Below are 18,963 nucleotides of genomic sequence, written 5' to 3' on the forward strand. Positions count from 1 at the left end.
TACGCCATATGATATGTCAAAGTCAGCAGGAAGGTGGGACATCTCATAACATATATTAATTGACATCTAGAGGCTATAGGCTGTCAGAAAATATATGGTTTAGGTGGTCAAATCAGCTGTCCCTTTATAGTATAGGCCAACATGTACCAGTTGTACAGTCGGTTTCTCAATCTACAATATGGGCCTATGTACGCCATATGATATGTCAAAGTCAGCAGGAAGGTGGGACATGTCTTAATGTATATTAATTGGCATCTAGAGGCTATAGGCTTTTAGAAAATATATGGTTTAGGTGGTCAATTCAGCTGTCCCTTAATAGTATAGGCCAACATGTATGAGTTGTACAATCTACAATTTACAATACTAGTGCAGTGCCCGATAAAACATGCCATTCCTGAAGAAAACCCGTAGCTCAATTACATGCCCACAGGCATGCCTGCTTTAAAAATAGGATGATAGGGAAACATCATTCCAGCTAAGCATTCAATAATGAATACTGAATATTATAATGTATTAGCCTATAATTAATGTGGCCTCTAATACATGTGTAGCCTAATAAATGTAGGCATGGCTGCATGTGACATTTCTACAAATCAGAATGACATAAGCCTAACAACTGTTTTGAGTTAAGTGTGTATAACTTACTGAATAACTTCCTAATGATATTCGAAGCGTCAGTTTATTGAACATACTTTCATTTTGAGTGGTCACTACATAGCCTACCCGTTTTTGATGGCGTGATAAGTGACGTCGCTCAGTCTGCAACTTGTTGAATAATGTTAGCTATGTGGCATTAGCCTATCGCTCGTTTCAATTTGGGACCTTGCAGTCGGAATTGTCGTTTGTTTAGTCAAAGTCTCAAGTCCAAAGTAGCCTGGGCTATTTTAAGCGTCAGTTTATTGCACATATTTTTATTTTGAGTGGTCACTACATCTCCGGGTTTGTTGGCGTGTTGTTGCAAAATCCGCGTAATCATTTTATGCAAGCAAACTGCATACAGGGAGTCTTTATTGGTGAGGTCAGGCATGATAATAATCTGTCATCTTAAACCACAAGCGGTTTCCGAGTAGCCTTATCCGTTTTTTAAATTGCGACTCACTATCATCAAAGTGAGACCTAGCTGCTGTCAGTACACGATCCATGGGGTGGAGCTCCCCTAAAACTGGCCCCCTTGGAAACATTGCAGTGCAGCGATAAACGTTTTGAAATATGCATTCAAAAATCTTCAAAATCTTTGTGCCATGCGCGAGCCACATATGAAATCTTAGGTCAGTCTGACAAACGGCAAGCGAGATATGCGTGCCACAGACACACACACAGACGCTTCTTGCTTTATAGATAGACTAGTGCAGTGCCCATTCAAACATGCTATTCCTGTAGCCCAATTACATGCCTGCAGGTAGGCTTGTTTTAAAAATAGGATGATAGGGAAATAATTCCAGGTAAGCATTCAATAATGAATAGGCCTACAGATAATATAATAATATAATAAATGTGAAGTGAGCAGAATTTAAGCATGGCTGCATGTGACATTTTTTACAAATCAAAATGACATAATCCTAACAGCTGTTTTGAGTCAAGTCTATATGCTTAGCCTATTGAATAACTTGATGATAGAGAAAACAAACCATTTTGTGGAATGATGCATCATATGGAATTTGCAATGGTGTGACTCAAAAACAGTCTCTGGTGGCCTATAAGTGACATCACACTCTTTCTGCCACTCGTTGCTTGTCGCTGGTTATGCTTTGCATGTGTGGCATTCTGAGACGTTCTTTAATTCGGGACAATTATCGCTCGTTTCAATTTAGGACCTTGCAGTTGGAATTGTCGTTTGCTTATTCAAAGTCTAAAGACAGTCCAAAGTAGCCTGGGCTATTCATATAGGCCTAAGTGACATCACACTCTGCCTGCCACTCGTTGCTTGTTGCTGGTTATGCTTTGCATGTGTGGCATTCTGAGACGTTCTTTAATTCGGGACCATTATCGCTCGTTTCAATTTTCAGTTGGAATAGTTGTTTGCTTATTCTAAAGTCTAAAGACAGTCCAAAGTAGCCTGGGCTATTCAAAGTGTCCGCTTATTGCACATTATTTTTTACGTTATTTTGAAGAGCCACTGCATAGCCTACCTGTGTGTGTTGGCGTGTTGTTGCAAAATCTGTGGAGTTATCTTGCACTCGCTTAAGTTTTTACCCGTGTAACCTACACTGATCCAGTTCTGCCAAAGCCCTGCTTCTATCCTCACTGGTAGCTTACAGTACAGTGCTGTGTGGGAGGGGGAGTGGCTAGCAGCAAAAGCCAATGTGCGTCTTTTACCAATATATTTAACGATATCTTTTGCATTTCTTATTCAAACAACGAAAAATTTGGCACTGCACTTACTCATGCCCGTAGCAAGACACCTGCCAAGTTTGAAATCAGTCTGACAAACGGTCAGTGAGATATGCGTGCCACAGACACAGACACTTCTTGCTTTATAGATAGATGGGCCTATATTTAGCACAGCAACAACCATATCTACCATCGCAGTAAAAGTAATGTAAAAGTGACGTAAAATACCTGCCAATTGTACTCTGTATCCACCGCTGCAGTAGATCATGATGTGAGGATGTGCTTCATAACACAAAGCAAGGACTGAGGTGTCAAGGCCAGCATGCTTCAGCCTCTTCAGGAAGTAAACAAATGAGTGCCAAACAAGGACAAACAAGGCCTTGTTTACATGCTGGCTGTCTTGTAGTTTGACACCACTCTCCTTTCTGTGAGTGTTCTGTTGGAGTCATATAATCAAATGCAACCCATACATCCGGATATCAGAAGCAAGGATCTGTGAAAACATAAGTAGAGGGGAGAAAAAAAAGACATAAAGATATGTCGAGAAAACATTGCAGGACCATCTCTAAACAACACATCAGGACACCTTTCTTTCCTATTTCATTTTATCACTACTGCAATTCATAGACATATATTGTATATAGGTGAGACAAGGGTAAAACTGATGTGGGTATTTATTCAAATACTAGAATAGCAGGCTACTAAAATATAATTACACTTCAAGTGTCAAAACTGTAGTTTTGGAGGAGTATTTGTAGTTCTTATGCAGGAAAATACTGTATAGGCTACTTTGGACATTAAAAGCTGCATTGCACTACGTAGAACACTGCAGAAATGCACTATTTTGGATATAGAAATGTTGTTGTACTGCTTTGTTTTTCAGAAAAACGGTAGTAGCCTATAACAGTATTTGTCACATGAATTACCCAGACCCAAAGAAACAAATAGCTTATTACGTGAAACAAACTGACCTGCTGACCTGAAGAAACAAACGATGTTGGCGTTTTTTTTTTTTTTGGTGTGCTGTAATTCCACGAAATGGATGATATCTATTTAAAACACAGTTACATCTTCTCTAGCTAAGTTATTATTAGCATAAATTAGCAACAATTCTTTAACTCACCGTCTTCAGGCTATGTTGTATCACGTTAACTACTTTGGCAAACTACATTGACCTATCAAATTAGACGACCGCTGCTTTCATCTGCATTTATATTATTGCCTGCTTTTAATGCTAATCAGATTTTTAAATGCCCAGGTTACTGCACCTACCTTTCAGGAGGCTGAAGCTCTCCGATGTCTAAACGCAGGCGCACTGATAACAACGAAGTGAGTTCTACACTGCTATATTGCGCATGTGCATTGATCGCTCGTCTGCCAGATTTTAGTGGATATCGTACGGATTTTTTGGTCATACTTTTAGTACGATATCCTACGAACTGTTTCATGAGGATACGTTGGCCTGGCACCGGTTCGCGGATTGCCAATCACACTGCCGTTGCAAAGCCTCTGAATGCAGCCAGCTGTCCCGTTTACCGGCAATGCTACAGCGGACTTAAGCTGCCACCATGTGGCGAAAAGTTGCAATAGCCTACATTTCACGCAGCTCTGTGAACGGGAGGCGCGAGTGCCACTTCTAAATGGGACCCACTGGCTAATTCATTCCGCAAACTGCTGACTCGCGAAATGTATTTTAGCAGGTTACAAAACTGATTTCGTGATTCTCTTATGCATTTCGTCCACGTAATAAAATTATCGTGACACATAATTCATTCCGTAAACTGCTGACTCACGAAATGAATCGTAGCAGGTCACAAAGCTGATTTCGTGATTCTGTTATGCATTTCGTCCACGTAATGAAATTATCCTGACACATAATTCATTTCGTAAACTGCTGACTCACGAAATGTATTGTAGCAGGTCACAAAACTGATTTCGTGATTCTTTTATGCATTTCGTCCACGTAATGAAATTATCCTGACACATAATTCATTTCGTAAACTGCTGACTCACGAAATGTATTGTAGCAGGTCACTAAACTGATTTCGTGATTCTGTTATGCATTTCGTCCACGTAATGAAATTATCCTGACACATAATTCATTCCGTAAACTGCTGACTCACGAAATGTATTGCATCAGGTCACAAAACTGATTTCGTGATTCTGTTATGCATTTCGTCCACGTAATGAAATTATCGTGACACATAAGTCATTTCGTAAACTGCTGACTCACGAAATGTATTGTACGTGATTCTATTATGCATTTCGTCCACAGAATGAAAGCATATGTCACTGAATGCATTTCGTAAGTTGTTAAGTTACTATTGCGTGGACGGAATGCCTTCTGTAACACAACACAATACTTCTGTGGACGAATTGAAATAGGATGCACAGAATGATGCGTGTAGGTGCATTCCGTATTTACGTGGACAGAATTACTTTTGACCAAACATTTCGTCTACGACAGTGAATACTGCATTCAGCATTATGTCCACGAAAGGAAAAGGCCACCAGTCAATTTCGTCCACGAAATGATGTGCTCTCTTCAGTGTTTCGTGGACACAATGCAAACCAATTTGTGCATTCCATGGACAAAAGGCGTTATGATGTAACATGGTTTCGTAATGAATATATGTATTTCGTCACACGAAAGTCATTCTGTCCACGAAATAAGGCATGTTACATTTGGCGCCCCATAAGCATTATACACTGTTTTTAATATTTGTCAGGAATCTTTGTAAGGTGTTGAATATTAAGGGTCCGTGTAACGCTTTGCAGTGCTTTGTTCTATTTGCTTTATCCATCTGATCCAAATAAAAAATGTGTTCAATAATCCAATTTTCAAATTTTTTAACTGGTCAGCAAATAGATAATTGCTGTTATTTTCTAAATGTGTCATTAGTCACGCAAGATAAAGAAAAAAAACAGAAACTGGATTGGAAACAAAAGTAAAATTCAGTTAATATTGGATTTTTGCATTTTTTACCGTTTTTGTTGGGGTGAACCACAAGCGTAGGGGGGTGACCACAGGCGTAGGGGATGACCTGGCGCGTGGTGTTGGTGATCACATTTTATCAGCGGATGTAGAGATGGAGGGCTATCAAACACAGTTCAGCTTGCATCAAGGTGCTAAGCGATTGATAATGTCAGCTCGAGAGCAGAACTTCAGATGCATCCTGACCAGGGTAGGAATTTCACGGCGGCCACGATGGCCATGGCCGTCGTAGCCCCTTGCGTTGGCCGTGACGCCCCTTTGAAAATCAGAGGTTTACAGGCCACGGTGGCCTTGGTGCCCCCTTCTTTAAATATTCTGCTTTGCGTCCTACTAATAGCGATATATATTTAGCCTATGGCCTGTCAAAACAATCTCATTCACAGCGCAAATTACGCAGTGGAGAAAGTGACAGTGCAAGAAAGAAAGTGCGTCCAAATTCACCCATTCTTCTCAGTTGAACTACTCGCAAAGTAGCCTACTCATCACACAGACATAACAAGTATCACATGAAAGAGCATTTTCTCAGCTTTTAAACGATGTTAGCCGCTAATTGCTGTGGTGAACGGTTCGCGAGAAAAGTGAATAATATCCATTTAATCATAAATTCTACTGAAGGTTTTGCGTCCATCTCCCTACCCATTCATCTCGATGGAATACTTCACGAACCCTTCGTTTAACATATGACAAACCATATATCAGAATAAACAGCAGACCTTACCGAACAGAAAGGTGTAAAGCAGTCCCCTGTACAGTGAGCCGTTCAAGAGTAATCCCGTTTTGAATTTGCAGTAAATTTCAACATATAATTTGGGATTTAAGTTTTACACTGTGTTTAAATTGTTCCACATTATTTCATAACGGGCCAAATACAAAATAAATAGTACAAATGTCGCCTAGATGTCGGTAAATCAGAGGACAGCTGACTAAGAGTTTGTGAAAGTAGCCTTATGATTACAAAATGCTAAGCTTGCATCTAGGCTATTTGAGTTTCTTAAAGCTGAGCTGTGCTTAAATTGTTCAATACATGATTTCATAACAGGCCAAATATGAAATAAATGTTAAATATAGCCTAGATATCTGCAGATATTAGATGATCAGATGATTTACAGTTATATGTAATATGTCATGTTTCATGTTTTTGTAATGTTTCATACAGTGATGCAGGTCTACGGCAGTGAATACAACTTTGATAATTTTTATAGCCTACTACTGTATTAACTTTGTCCTTGGTGCCCTGACATGTGGCCTTTGTGCCCCCCACCAAATATGCCCAACTGAAAGCCAAGTGGCCTTGCCCCCAGAATGGTGAAATTCCAAGCCTGATCCTGACACAAGTACGTGTGTAGAATGTTCATGTTCTGGGAGGCTTTGGAGACCTACATGATCCAATGGACTTGAGCCGTAGTAGCCTATAGCAATGTAGGCTATTTGCTGTTGAAATTAATAAATGGATAAACTGATAAATTAAGCATACTCACTGTTGTGTCTTCGTTTAGCCTAATGAAACCTATAGTCTAGCGTAAAGTGTTAAAATAAGCAAAAATGTCCCATGTCAAACAGTGCTTGGGGTAGCCTGTATAGCCTAGACTGACGTCGATGGCAAAGCATTCTGCTTTGGGGAATTATTTGCTATGGTATGGCATGGCCATGGTATTCAAATATACTGTAGATATGTTCAACATAGGCTGAAAATTATGTTTAACGTGCCATCTCCCAAAAATCGGCGAAGTTTTAGTTATTAATCTCTAAAGTAGGCTAATGAGTCAAAATCACGCACTTCAGGCGGCGCTCTCTTCCACCATCTAGCCTGGCCCATCTAGATGGTGTTCTCCCCCCGGTGCTCGTGGTTCAGTCCAACCAAAAGCTCAAAAAAGGAAAATTAGAAAATTGACGCATCATTTAAATTTTTAACTTCTGAACAGAAAACCGTAACTGTGCTCAATTGAAAATCAAAATATGCAACAATAACCCATTTACTGTGTCGTCCTAAAGAATGGATAACGGATTTTTAAGCCTATTTTTATATTTTTTCATGTGAATTCTGCAAATAGAACATAGCACTGCAAAGCGTTACACGGACCATTAAGATGTAAGGTGTTGAACTTTATGAATGAGCAATGACTAAATTGGAATATGGACCCAGTTCCACTGCATGTTACTTTGCAGTATATGGGACACCTCGTAGAGAACCGTGATGTCAGTCACATCAAAGTGTCACAATTGTGTAGGAAATCATATTAGGATCCACATTTCCTTATATCATTATGTCATCCTTTTCCTGCAACTATTCATGGACATTAATTTACATGTTATTCGCTTTTAGCATCCAATACTATATGAATAACTATTACACACTAGAGACAACATACATGACGCTCAGACTTAATTGTTCAATTGTTTTATACAACAGTAGTAGGCCCCTAGGACTACAAAGTAAAAGAATACCAAAACACAAAGGCAATTTGTGTTTTATTGCCTTTATCTTATGCAATCAGTGAAATCATACACCAAATGGTCTGTTAATAGGCCAAAATGTAGGCATGAGATTAATTAATGATCTACAAATATGTAGCCTACTCTTTGGATATATAAATTAAATATGATTTTCAACAAAAAGACGTCATAAATGTGACAAAAAAATAGAAGCTCCACCGGCACTGACAACCACATGTTGTTCTGAGTGAGGGTTGTTCCGGAGAGCATAGTGGCCAGAGGATTGCAGCCACGATGTAGACCGCCATGGAGAGGATGAGGATGAGTTCATCACGTTCACCATGAATCCATGATAATCACTATTATGGGAAAAGGAATTATATAGAACACAACACACAATAAAAGTGGTAGCTGTTCTACCAGGATGCTACGTCACTCATTCATTACACTTGAGTCCTGACTAATCACCAGTTTTCACCTGACTTTATGTCTCGCCAAACGCAGGTGTCGTCATTCGATTTCCACAACTCGTCCAGAATACATCCTTCTTCTTACTTAGTCACGATTGTACCGTTCACGTCTGCTACTCTGCTAAAGAACTGTGCGTTTTTTCAGTCACGATAAACATCGATAAACTTGGCAGCTCCGTCACGTTTCCTAACAGGATACCTGTTCAGCCCTCGCATCGTGGCGTTGCTACGCACGAGTAATGGTCAGTCGTGCTTAAATGGCTCAGTCCTCCATGTCGATGTTCAACAACAATATTGCTGCTTTGCATTGCCGTTATATTTAAGATATTCTTCAGCCAGGAAGACATTCACGTATGTAGCGTATGGTAAGGTGACCTACAGTCACTACTGTTTATTAGGCTATGTGCTTGAGATCCCCGGTTTGTTCGTTCCCGCGCCTGCGAGCAGCAAAAAGTAACGTTGACTCCGGTTCAGCTATATTCTCTAAACTTTCTGACTATCAGAGTAGGCCTACTATTCAAGTTGAACTACGTTAGTTCCCAAACTGTATACCAATGTATAGTAGCATTATAAATTGGCACACCAGTAAATTATCTGTTCATCATGAACTACCACTGGTGGTCATGTTGTATGTTCTTATGTCTTTCTTACAAGCATTTGGCCGGAGCTTCATGCAAACTCCACAACGACCTCATATGATGCATTAGGCCACAGAGTGTGCAAGCAACCAGACTGGAGCTACAACTCTGGCCGCTGAGCATGACATTCTTCAATCAAGCAGCTCGGAATATGGTCATCTTCAGCTTATGAATCATATAGAAGATCAGACTCCCGATTCATTCTAGCTCAAATGACACTCTCATGTTACAGTTCAGGTATCAATTACTCATGCATCTACTGGTGGTGGGCACATAATTCTTTGCTTTCTACAAGTTGTTGGGTTGAGCTTAGTGTGAGCTCTATGTTCAACTTAGTCAGATAAGACAACTTAGTTTTGTGAAAACTCTGCAGCAGCCACATATGATTGCCAAAGATTTGCATACTTTTTAAAAATCTTAAAAACACAACAACTCTAATAATGTTTAGCACCACTAATTAGTATAAACAAAAACAAGCCTAGACTTTTTTAAGGTTGCTCTTACTCATGATTTTGACACATGTTATTGGTGTTTTGTGGTACAATATCTGTGTTTTGGTGTTGTCTGCAACCCGGAGTTTTCACGTATTGTGCCATATCTCAAACATTATTGATCACAAATTGATAAATGCATGCACACAGGTACTTTATTTTGCTTAATTTTTCCTGACCCATGGTGTAGCCATCATTACCAACACATCATAAAGTTTAGTTGGTTACACACACAGTGGAGCACAAGGGCTTCTGGTACCAGGTTAGTGACAATGGATTATTTGCATTGGCAAACAGATAGAATGTTCTCTGAAATGCCAACGTGGCTTCTACCTGTATTTGAATACTATCTTATTGAAAGTGTTTTGTTATAGAATTTAACTCTCTGTTCACTGGATATTAATGTATTTTGTGCTATTTTTATACAGTTACACTGCTATGCCATGCAACCCACATTTTGGCTAATTTGCTAGCTACATTTCATCAATATTTTCTATTTATATGTTAGGCAGAACAATCACTATGTACACATTGAACTGTATTGGAAACACAAAAGGACATTTAATAAACACTACTGGAAAACTAACAAAACTTTATTGGCCATGTTGAAATGTGTTGCTTAATCATTAGGAATGCTCTAATACAGTAACGTAAAGCTTCTTTCGTTACATTACATTTGCTCTAAACTGTTGACACTCATTATATGCGTTTGTGGAGTGCCAGCAGAGACAAAATCATATCCACTATATACAACAGCAAATTCACTGCTGTCAAGATGGACACAATAATAAAGTCACGGTAGCGGTAGCCATAGTTTGGCATACTGCGCGTGTCAGAGTCCCATTTCAAATAAATGTAGTAATGCATCTTTCCATAAATGGGCCATAGTAGCATAACTGTGATGTAAAGGACCACTGCTACAATATTAAAAACCACCTCCAACTTATCCACACACACTAGCGCTTTCAGCAGCTTCACCAGGTTGAACAACATCATCAGCAGTGATAATACAAAACACACTATGTACACAAGCATGCACCACAACATGACCCATGGTATTCCAGTACTCACACCCAAGAAATAGGATGCAAAAGCAGTCAAGAGCAGGCATGAGAAAAGGGCTTCGGTGAAGCGCAGGATCCCGCGCACAGCAGTCAGGTATCCACCGGACATCTTTATTTTCTCCACCCCAGCATCCACCAGAAAGACCAATGTGGCCACGCAGGAGACGACGGTGCCCACCAACTCGAAAATGCACAATTTGCAGTGCATGACGCGCATAGGGTAGATGATGGAGGCGGTCAGGAGCATGGCGGCGCAGACCAGCGTGAGCCCCGTGGCCAGGTCGGCCCAGGAGTGCTGCAGGAAAACTGACACCACCACGCTTAGCTTCAGCACCTCCAGCACCAGGATCACAATGGCCACACCTAGGCCAAAGGCCCAGACGAACTCGCACCACACGCTGTACGGTTGCATGCCCCCTTTCCGGATCATGGGGATGAACCCAGCCAAGGCACACAGCGCAATCTCCGCCACACGCATTCTGTGAGGACAGCTCAAGATACAGAGACACATTCCTGTTGTTTTGTCTCTCGCTCAACAAAACACACAGAATGATGAAGAGGCTTGGGAAGAGAGAGTCATGTAGAGTAGAGTTGTTGTGAGCGTATGATATGTAGATGAGGTATCCTTTGTGGCCTGGTATCCTCTGCTATGGTCACCACTGCCCGCCTCTCTTTGTAACAGTTCTCTGAATGCAGGGAGTAACCCTTAATCTCACCCTGCCTGAACGCACAAGCAGCTCGTGGTAATCATTAACTCTGTCAGACTTACTTCTATGAATGAGACTGAATGCATAGTAGGCCTACACTATACACTGTTTTCAATCTTTGTAAGGTGTTGAATATTAAGGTGTTGAACATTATGAATGAGTAATGACTAAATTGGAATATGGACCTAGATCCTCTGCATGTTACTATGCAGTATATGGGACACCTCATAGAGAACTATGATGTCAGTCCATGGCATTTCTAAAAGTATCACAATTGTCTAAGAAATCGTATTAGGATGCATTTCATTTTTCATCTATTTCCTGCAACCTTGTTTGTGAACATATGCTTGGCTTTTAGCATGCATTACTATATGAGTAACTATTACACATCAGTAAGACACAACATACATGGAACCTAAACTTAATCATTCAATTGCTTTTATACAGCAGTAGTAATAAGTAAAAGAAACAAAACACATGCTGAAATCTAGAAATATGTACTTTTTGGATATAGAAATTAAATTGATGTGACAACAAAAAGACAGACTAAGGCTAAATCTCCATGTCTGACCTCAAGGTCTATGTCTGTGCTTCAAGGTCCTTGTCTCAATGTCTATGTCTGGGCCTCAAGGTCCTTCTCTGTGCCTCAAGGTCCTTGTCTGTGCATTAAGGTCTATGTCTGGGCCTCAAGGTCCTTGTCTGTGCCTCAAACACGCTGGAAGCCACATATCCCCAGAAGCGTGAACACCAAGTCCACAGTGAAAAGGCAGAGGTTAACGCACGTCATAAACGTGACCAAAAAATAGAAGCTCCACTGACACCCACCTGCTGGGCAGTCATCTGGCTGAGGGTTGTTATGGACAGTGTAAAATGGCCAGATGATTGCAGCCACGATGTAGACCACCACAGAGAGGACGAGAAAGATGTTCTCGAGACGGGAAATGTTGAAAGGCAGGCACACTCGCAGCGAGTTCATCACGTTCACCATGACAATCACTGGTATTATAGGAAAGGGAATGATGTAGAGCACCACGCACAGGATCAGTGGCACCTGCGTATGATAGCCTGTCAGTGAGATATAGATGATGCAACTCGCATACGCCTCCAGGATCTTGAAGGTTCCAGGGAGGGCGGCCAGGTACTTCACAGAGCGCGTTGAGTCGCATTTATCCCTCACAAACTCCGTGATGTAGAGCGCGCAACACAGAATGGCAAGTACTGCCACTAGCCAGTCCCACACGCACACCAGACATACGTAGAACACGCAGTAACAGATGGCAACAGTACAGGTGGTGAGGGACGCCATGAAGGCTATACCTGTGGTGAAGTCATCCCAGTCCATGCATAAAAACAGGATGAACTTGTGAATGAGGAACAACTCGATTATGGTGATGACCAGGGTCAGAAGGGCGCAGATAGGCCAGATGAACATGCAGTAGATCCAGTAGGAGTGCAGTGGCTTAGGCGAGAATGAAGACAGGATGAAGGTGACAATACAAAGCAGGATCTCACCTAAGTGCAGTAACCCGCGGCAGCTGAGGAGTGAGGCGATGGAGCACATTATCTTATCCATCTGGACAGAGGAAGAAGGGCAACGCAGGAGCTGAAAAGAAAATGGACCCAGTGGACTGATCGTTGCGCACCGTATGGCTGGGTTTGTATTTGCCAACCTTATCTAAGTCACTCTCTCTCTCTCTCTCTCGTCATAAACCTGAAGAATTAAAAGTAGGAGGAGTTCCACTAAGGTGATGTGGATAACATGTATAACACAGTAACGTTGAAATGGATACTGTCTTGATCTAAAACAGACATAGAAAATAAGAGAGAGAAAATACATGCCTGTATGGCTTCTAACAATGGAAATGTAAAATCTTACACCTATAATGAAGATGTGTTGCTCAGAAGATGGTGGTTTATTTTTGCGGAGAGAATGTACAGGACTGAGCGGCGGTCATATTTTGTACCGCTTTGCGGTAGATCTAGTTAACCAAGTAACGGTGGGGATGCTATTTGACAGAGATGGGTTTTTAGATTACTACTGGAAGTATGAGTGATGTAAAAGTGTGAATGGTCTGGGTGTAACCTGTGCTGTGCGTCTCAACCCTGCACACACCCGGACTCGAACCCGCAAACAGCAGAACCTCAGCTCGGGAGTCGAGCGTGCTAGCAATCGAGCTAAAAGCCCAGGCTGCTAGCTCTCTCACTAGCATTGGTGGCCTAACTGATGACCAGCTATCTCTGACCATGTTCCATCTGCCTCCTGGTCATAACGCTGCAGACCTTAACCAGGCCATACCCAGCCTGCAAGCATGTCACCTCTACTGGTTACCCATGTCCACCCGAATCAAACACAGATCACTAACGCTTATCTACAGAGTGGCTATCTATCTTCAAGAATCTCTTCCCAGATCTGTAACACATATAATAGCCTAATATGCTTACCTCTCACATACTAGACACTGCAACACCCACAATGGAACAATTTCCCACAAACATAACAAACACCCAAGTGTAATAAATCATTGATTAAGTGAAATTATATGTTTTTTATCAGTTTTACAAGTATGTTTGTCAAAAATCACTTTGAAACAAATGTTATGACTATCTATTTCCTTATTCTTAAAATGGGGGGCCAAGCAGCATAGCTTTGTAGGACCCCAGTGTGTTTCTACCTTCAGTTATTATTCCACTTATATCTTCCATACTTTAAGTCTATGGCATAGTATTTACTGGGGTACCCTGATTCTTTTTTTTTTTTGTAAAAAACTGCATAGACACACATTTTTTTTACCTTTTCTTGTTATGATTGTGACACCATTGTGTTTCTGCCTTTTTTACGAGGAGCCAAATAAAGCTGCAAATTATACTTCTTTCCTCTGTCTATGTCAGCCTCTTAAATTATATACTTGGAACTATGTCCATAGTCTCATAATTGACTGAAAATTGTTTGTTGTTTCTCTGTGTCATGTAGTTGTGTCCTCCATTGTTAGTAGGCTCACAGTACATTGCCAATGTGTTCCTCCTAATATTTATTCAAACTGATTGAATAATTTGCTCAATGTAAATAAGACTGTCTGTGTAGGTTATGTAGATTGAATATTTAAGGGCAGTTTTCTTCTTAATGGATTTGTCTCGAAGTTACATTCAAGACATAAGACTTGGAGGTTGGATCATATTTATTGTAGATGGTAAAATAGCAGATACAAAGAAATTGAATAAGCCTCAAACAGACAAACTTCAGAGTCTGACCAGCTATTTATTAGTAGCTGAATGAAGTAGGCTGACCCAGGCACCCAGCAGAGGTGTAAAGGTTGTACGGATGCATCACTGTGAGAGAACACCACCCTGTGGTATACATAGGAACATACAGTTAAAGTAAACCCCTTAACACTGTGTTGTATTGACAGTACAGGGTGCTATAACGCCTGTTGTAACATTACCATATTAATACATTTAAATGGCTGAAATGTATATAGTCTGTGATAAGATGGCAATATAGAGTACTATGATCCTGCTCTGATTGTTCCTCTGATTTGATTCTGCTATTTCAACAAGAGTAAAAATATTCAGACAATAAGCATGAATGTTTTTTCTCAGAGCCCCAGTAAACAAACACTGTCTTGATTGATTTAAGGCCTCTTGGGATGATTGGTTTGCTGTAAGAGTAATTCACTTTCTTTCTTCTTTTTTTTTCACTTTACAGATCCTTTTTACCCAACTCTCTTTATATCAATGCTCAGACACTGGAGCAGTAGTTTATAGAAGGTGGGGGAAATCTATTTAAAGATATACTGTTATGGGTTAAGTCCTAGTGCTTTGTAACATAGTTCATGTTTCAATAAATAAATGAAAACAAACACGAGTCATGAGCGAGAGGCAAAACTACAGCGTCTTAAACCTTTCTAGTCTTTCCCAATCACCATACACTTTAGCACTGACATCAAAATAAAGGGGAATAGGTATTTATCATCTGCGCTCACTTCACCAACCTGTGAGCCTACAGTCACCTCACTTCTCGTCGTCCTCGAGTCATCTGTCTATAGCCTACATCAACAGAAGACACCTCCACTTCTAACCGTGGCCTGCTTCTCGTTGCCTTATCCTTTCTGGGCTACTTGACTAGGCCTAGGCCTACTGGACATCGAAATGCAATGCTATTCAACAACTTTTCTAAAACTTTTATCAGATTTTTCTAAAGCAGTCCCAATTGACTGCACCTGTTAGACAGTAGCCTATCACAAAAAAGTCGATGTCAATGAGACTGTCGGACACCTGCGCCGTATATTTTAGGGCTATTTTAAAATGCTGGCTGGTGGCTGCTTCTGTTTGCCTCGTTGTTGCAGATTGATGTTGGGCGGAACGAGGCACCAACGAGGCGGAGCAAGTTGTCTTGGTTAAGCCAAACGCGGGATTTAACCATGAATGAGTTGACGGGGCGGGGAATGTGAGACAGTGAGTGTCCATTTCATATTTACTACCGAGTGGGTTTATGCAGCATTGGTAAATAATTACTACATACACGGCACATGACGGTGAAAACAACCTAGGCTAAACTTGCAGCATTCGGACCGCGCGTTTCTTGGAGTTATTGAGAGAGCATTCCTATGCGGTCACTGTTTTCCCCTAACTCCTTTGTGATAGGAAGGTATGTATGCTTCATATGAACACAAACTGAGGACGTTGTATTTCTGACTTTGTATGTTTACGTCTTTGTTGTTGTGTGTTTACAGTGTTTACAGTGTTGTACAGCTAAAACAACGGAAAATCTGTAAACCAAAGGGGTGGCAAATAGCTGAGGATTATCGCGATCAACGCTACTGCATTCAGTTGAATAGCCCCAACTGTTGTCATGACAATCTCACAGAAACACAGCACTTGACAACATAGGTTTAGTCTGAAAATAATTAGCAAGTCATTTTGATTAAAAAGAAGTAGACCTAGGCAAAGCCTACGAAATACGATATATATTTATTTTTTGTATTTGACAACTATGCCATCCTAAATAATTATATTTATATTAAGTAAAGAAGTCAAACAAAATATATTATTCTACATCACAGTAGGCCTAAATTAAAGATAGCTGAAAAGGTAGGCTATGTGTTTTGTGAGTGTTTTGTATAATTTCCCATATTTTGGAAATGTATGAGCCTACAGAGTGCATGTGAGACCAGTAGGGCACTAGAGCAAATCAGGGGTCACTTATTTAGCCTACTCTCTCTCTCTCTCTCTCTCTCTCAGTTTGTGTGGGTGGGTGAGCATGAGGAAGTCAGGGGCAAGAGGAGCATGCATGGTTTAACGACTATCCAGTGTGTGCGATGAAAGAGAGGGAGAGACTAAGGAAGTGAAGGGTAAGGTGTGTCCTGTGTTTACATGGAGAGGGTCAGGAAGAGGATGCTTGCTTACTGCTGGAACTGCACTTCCATCTCTATCTCTCTCTCTCTCTCACCCCCTCCCTCCTTCCATATCTCTCTCCTTGTCTCTCCCTCTCTCTGTTTCTCTCCTCTTGGCAAACATGCACATGCACACTGGGAAAAATACACAGGCGTGCATGCACACACACACACACACACACACACACAGAAATACAACACAATATGGACAGGAAAGGGCTGGAGTACACAGGGATTGTCCTACCAGCAAGAGGAAGTAGAGACAGTGTGTGTGTGGGTGGGTGTGTATGTGTGGGTCGAGGGTGAGGGTCGTAAAGAGGCTGGCTCATTTTGGCGGATCCGTGACCATTTATGTTTTTTAGTATCATTTAATCATTTCCTTTTATCACGTAAAAGTTGAAAAGTTCCTTAAAGGTGAGGTCAGCGATCATACGCTTTTTCAAGCCCATAATATTTTTGTCACATTCAGCAATCATCTCCTCACGACTGCTAGCTGCCCATTCCGTGAGTATAACTGTAAAAAAAAAACGGTCTCTATAGGCAGCCCAGGCTCCGAAAACTCGTCGTTAAACTCCGAAAAGCAGCCTGCCCCCAAACAAAAACGAAACCCTGCAAGAAGTTTTTCTGGGAATACTGAAGGTAGGGATGAGCCTCTCAGGCATATTTCATTTGGTCCTTGGTTAAACATAATAATACATAATAATAGCTAATACATTTAAATATAAACATGAACAAACGCGACAGCCTGCACAATCACCGACTGCACCTTTAATTGTTTGTGTGTTCCTGTTATTCACTTAGACCTATTCACAGATGATAGAACAAAAACGAATCAATTATTGATAATAATTAAAAAAATTGACATTGCATACACTCCATCTAAGGTGTTCACTTTTTTGCTGAGGACTTGTATTTATCCTTTCAACACACTCTTAACCAGTTTTAAATACTCAATGGACATATGTAGTAGTAGTAGTAGTAGTAGTAGTAGTAGTAGTATTACTATTATATTTGTGTGGGATTAGAATAACATGTCACCATAAACATTGTCTTACATTTATGTGCAGTCAGTGGTAATTAGATATTATTAACCTGATAATACAGTATTTTGTCAGCTTGACACTGCATCTTATTGTGAACATACAGTTTCAACAGTAAACATACACTGTAATGTGCTTGATAAAGAGGGCTTATAGCTCAGCATGGAGGTATCCTTTGGTGAACTACATGTAATACGCAGCCTTTGGTTTGGATGCAAAATATTCAGTCTTCTGACTCTGTCGGCTCTAATTTGACAATCAAAAATGCAGTGCATAGCGTAGTGTAACATGACACAAAGTTTATTCCTATCTTACTGGAATTTTTCGCCATGCGCTTCTCTTTTATTACACAGTGTGGCAATTAACGACATACACGGCGTGGTCTAGTGATCTAAAAATCGCTATCTTACACCATCTAAAAAGCATTACACCACTGACCCAGAAAAACCTGGTCTGTAGCGAAATGTGCATATGAAGCACAGCTGAAGACGCACTGTCACAAGATGTAAGCAGCAAAGTTTTTTATTCAGTCATTCGAACATTGTTGGGGTATGTGTTGCTTTTTTCAGGCTATGTTTTCGATGGTAATCCATTGTCAGTCAATAGTGAAAGTAATTAACTGTGTATAACTGTTTTGTCGTTGACTATGACACCACAGTGAAGTTAGTTTCACTTTGCCTATGAGTTCAAATAATAGACGAGTGCAGATGTGTGTAGCCTATACTCTGCTAGTCACAAACAGGTTTTAGATAAACATAGTTAGTGGAATACCTGTTCCATACGGTCTCACGTGCAAACAGATTCCTTCAAATGTGCTGGTCACCATCAAAATATTGATGCACTGTTTGAAGTCGCGCTGCTTGCTGCTAAAGGGAATGACAGGTGTCGCTCTCATTGGTTTAAAGGATGTTACGCCCAAAACACACCCATGACTGATTAAAAAACATAAGAACTGCCTTTTTGTACCAGGTGCCCAAAACCACCCCCAATGTGAACTGGACAAACCCCTACATTTATTTAAGCTATTCACCAGTGACCATGGGTTTTTAGATCGCCAAGATTAGGGCCCTGTCTATTAATAAATCAACTTTGTGTCTTTTATGTTTTATGTAATTATTCTATTCTATATTATGCACTTTACTTTTTAAATTATGTTTAACTATTGCTATTTTATGAAAAAAATATTTTACTATTCCTTGCTTTTGTTTATGTAAAGCACATTGAATTACCCCTGTCTGTGTATGAAATGCACTATATAAATAAACTTGCCTTGCCTTTGGTCAAATTCAGCAACTTGCTCTTCAAGATGAGCCATACACCATTCCAGGCAATTAACATGTTCCTTCAGGAGCATGGATGGGAGGGTTGTAACTGTGTTGTGTGCAGGAATACACCGGTATAATC

At 40.5% G+C, this 18,963-nt stretch overlaps 1 protein-coding gene across 1 annotated transcript; it reads right to left on the reverse strand.

The window, feature by feature from the left end:
• Positions 1-11,814: 11,814 nt before the first annotated feature.
• LOC143138327 (myeloid-associated differentiation marker-like protein 2) lies at positions 11,815-12,690 on the reverse strand. The gene has a single exon (XM_076298823.1). The coding sequence runs from the start codon at positions 12,688-12,690 to the stop codon at positions 11,836-11,838; it is 855 nt and encodes a 284-aa protein (XP_076154938.1). The 3' UTR covers positions 11,815-11,835.
• Between the last annotated feature and the right edge of the window lie 6,273 nt (positions 12,691-18,963).

Source organism: Alosa pseudoharengus, unplaced genomic scaffold, assembly GCF_046254945.1.
Source record: "Alosa pseudoharengus isolate Yale_2024_CS ecotype anadromous, Long Island Sound unplaced genomic scaffold, YU_APseudo_1.1 YU_APseudo_1.1_scf_21, whole genome shotgun sequence".
Lineage (NCBI taxonomy): Eukaryota > Metazoa > Chordata > Actinopteri > Clupeiformes > Clupeidae > Alosa > Alosa pseudoharengus.

What these genes read in the sequence shown, in the direction of transcription:
- LOC143138327 (XM_076298823.1), bottom strand. Translation starts at nt 12,690, where the DNA reads ATGTGCTCCATCGCCTCACTCCTCAGCTGCCGCGGGTTACTGCACTTA.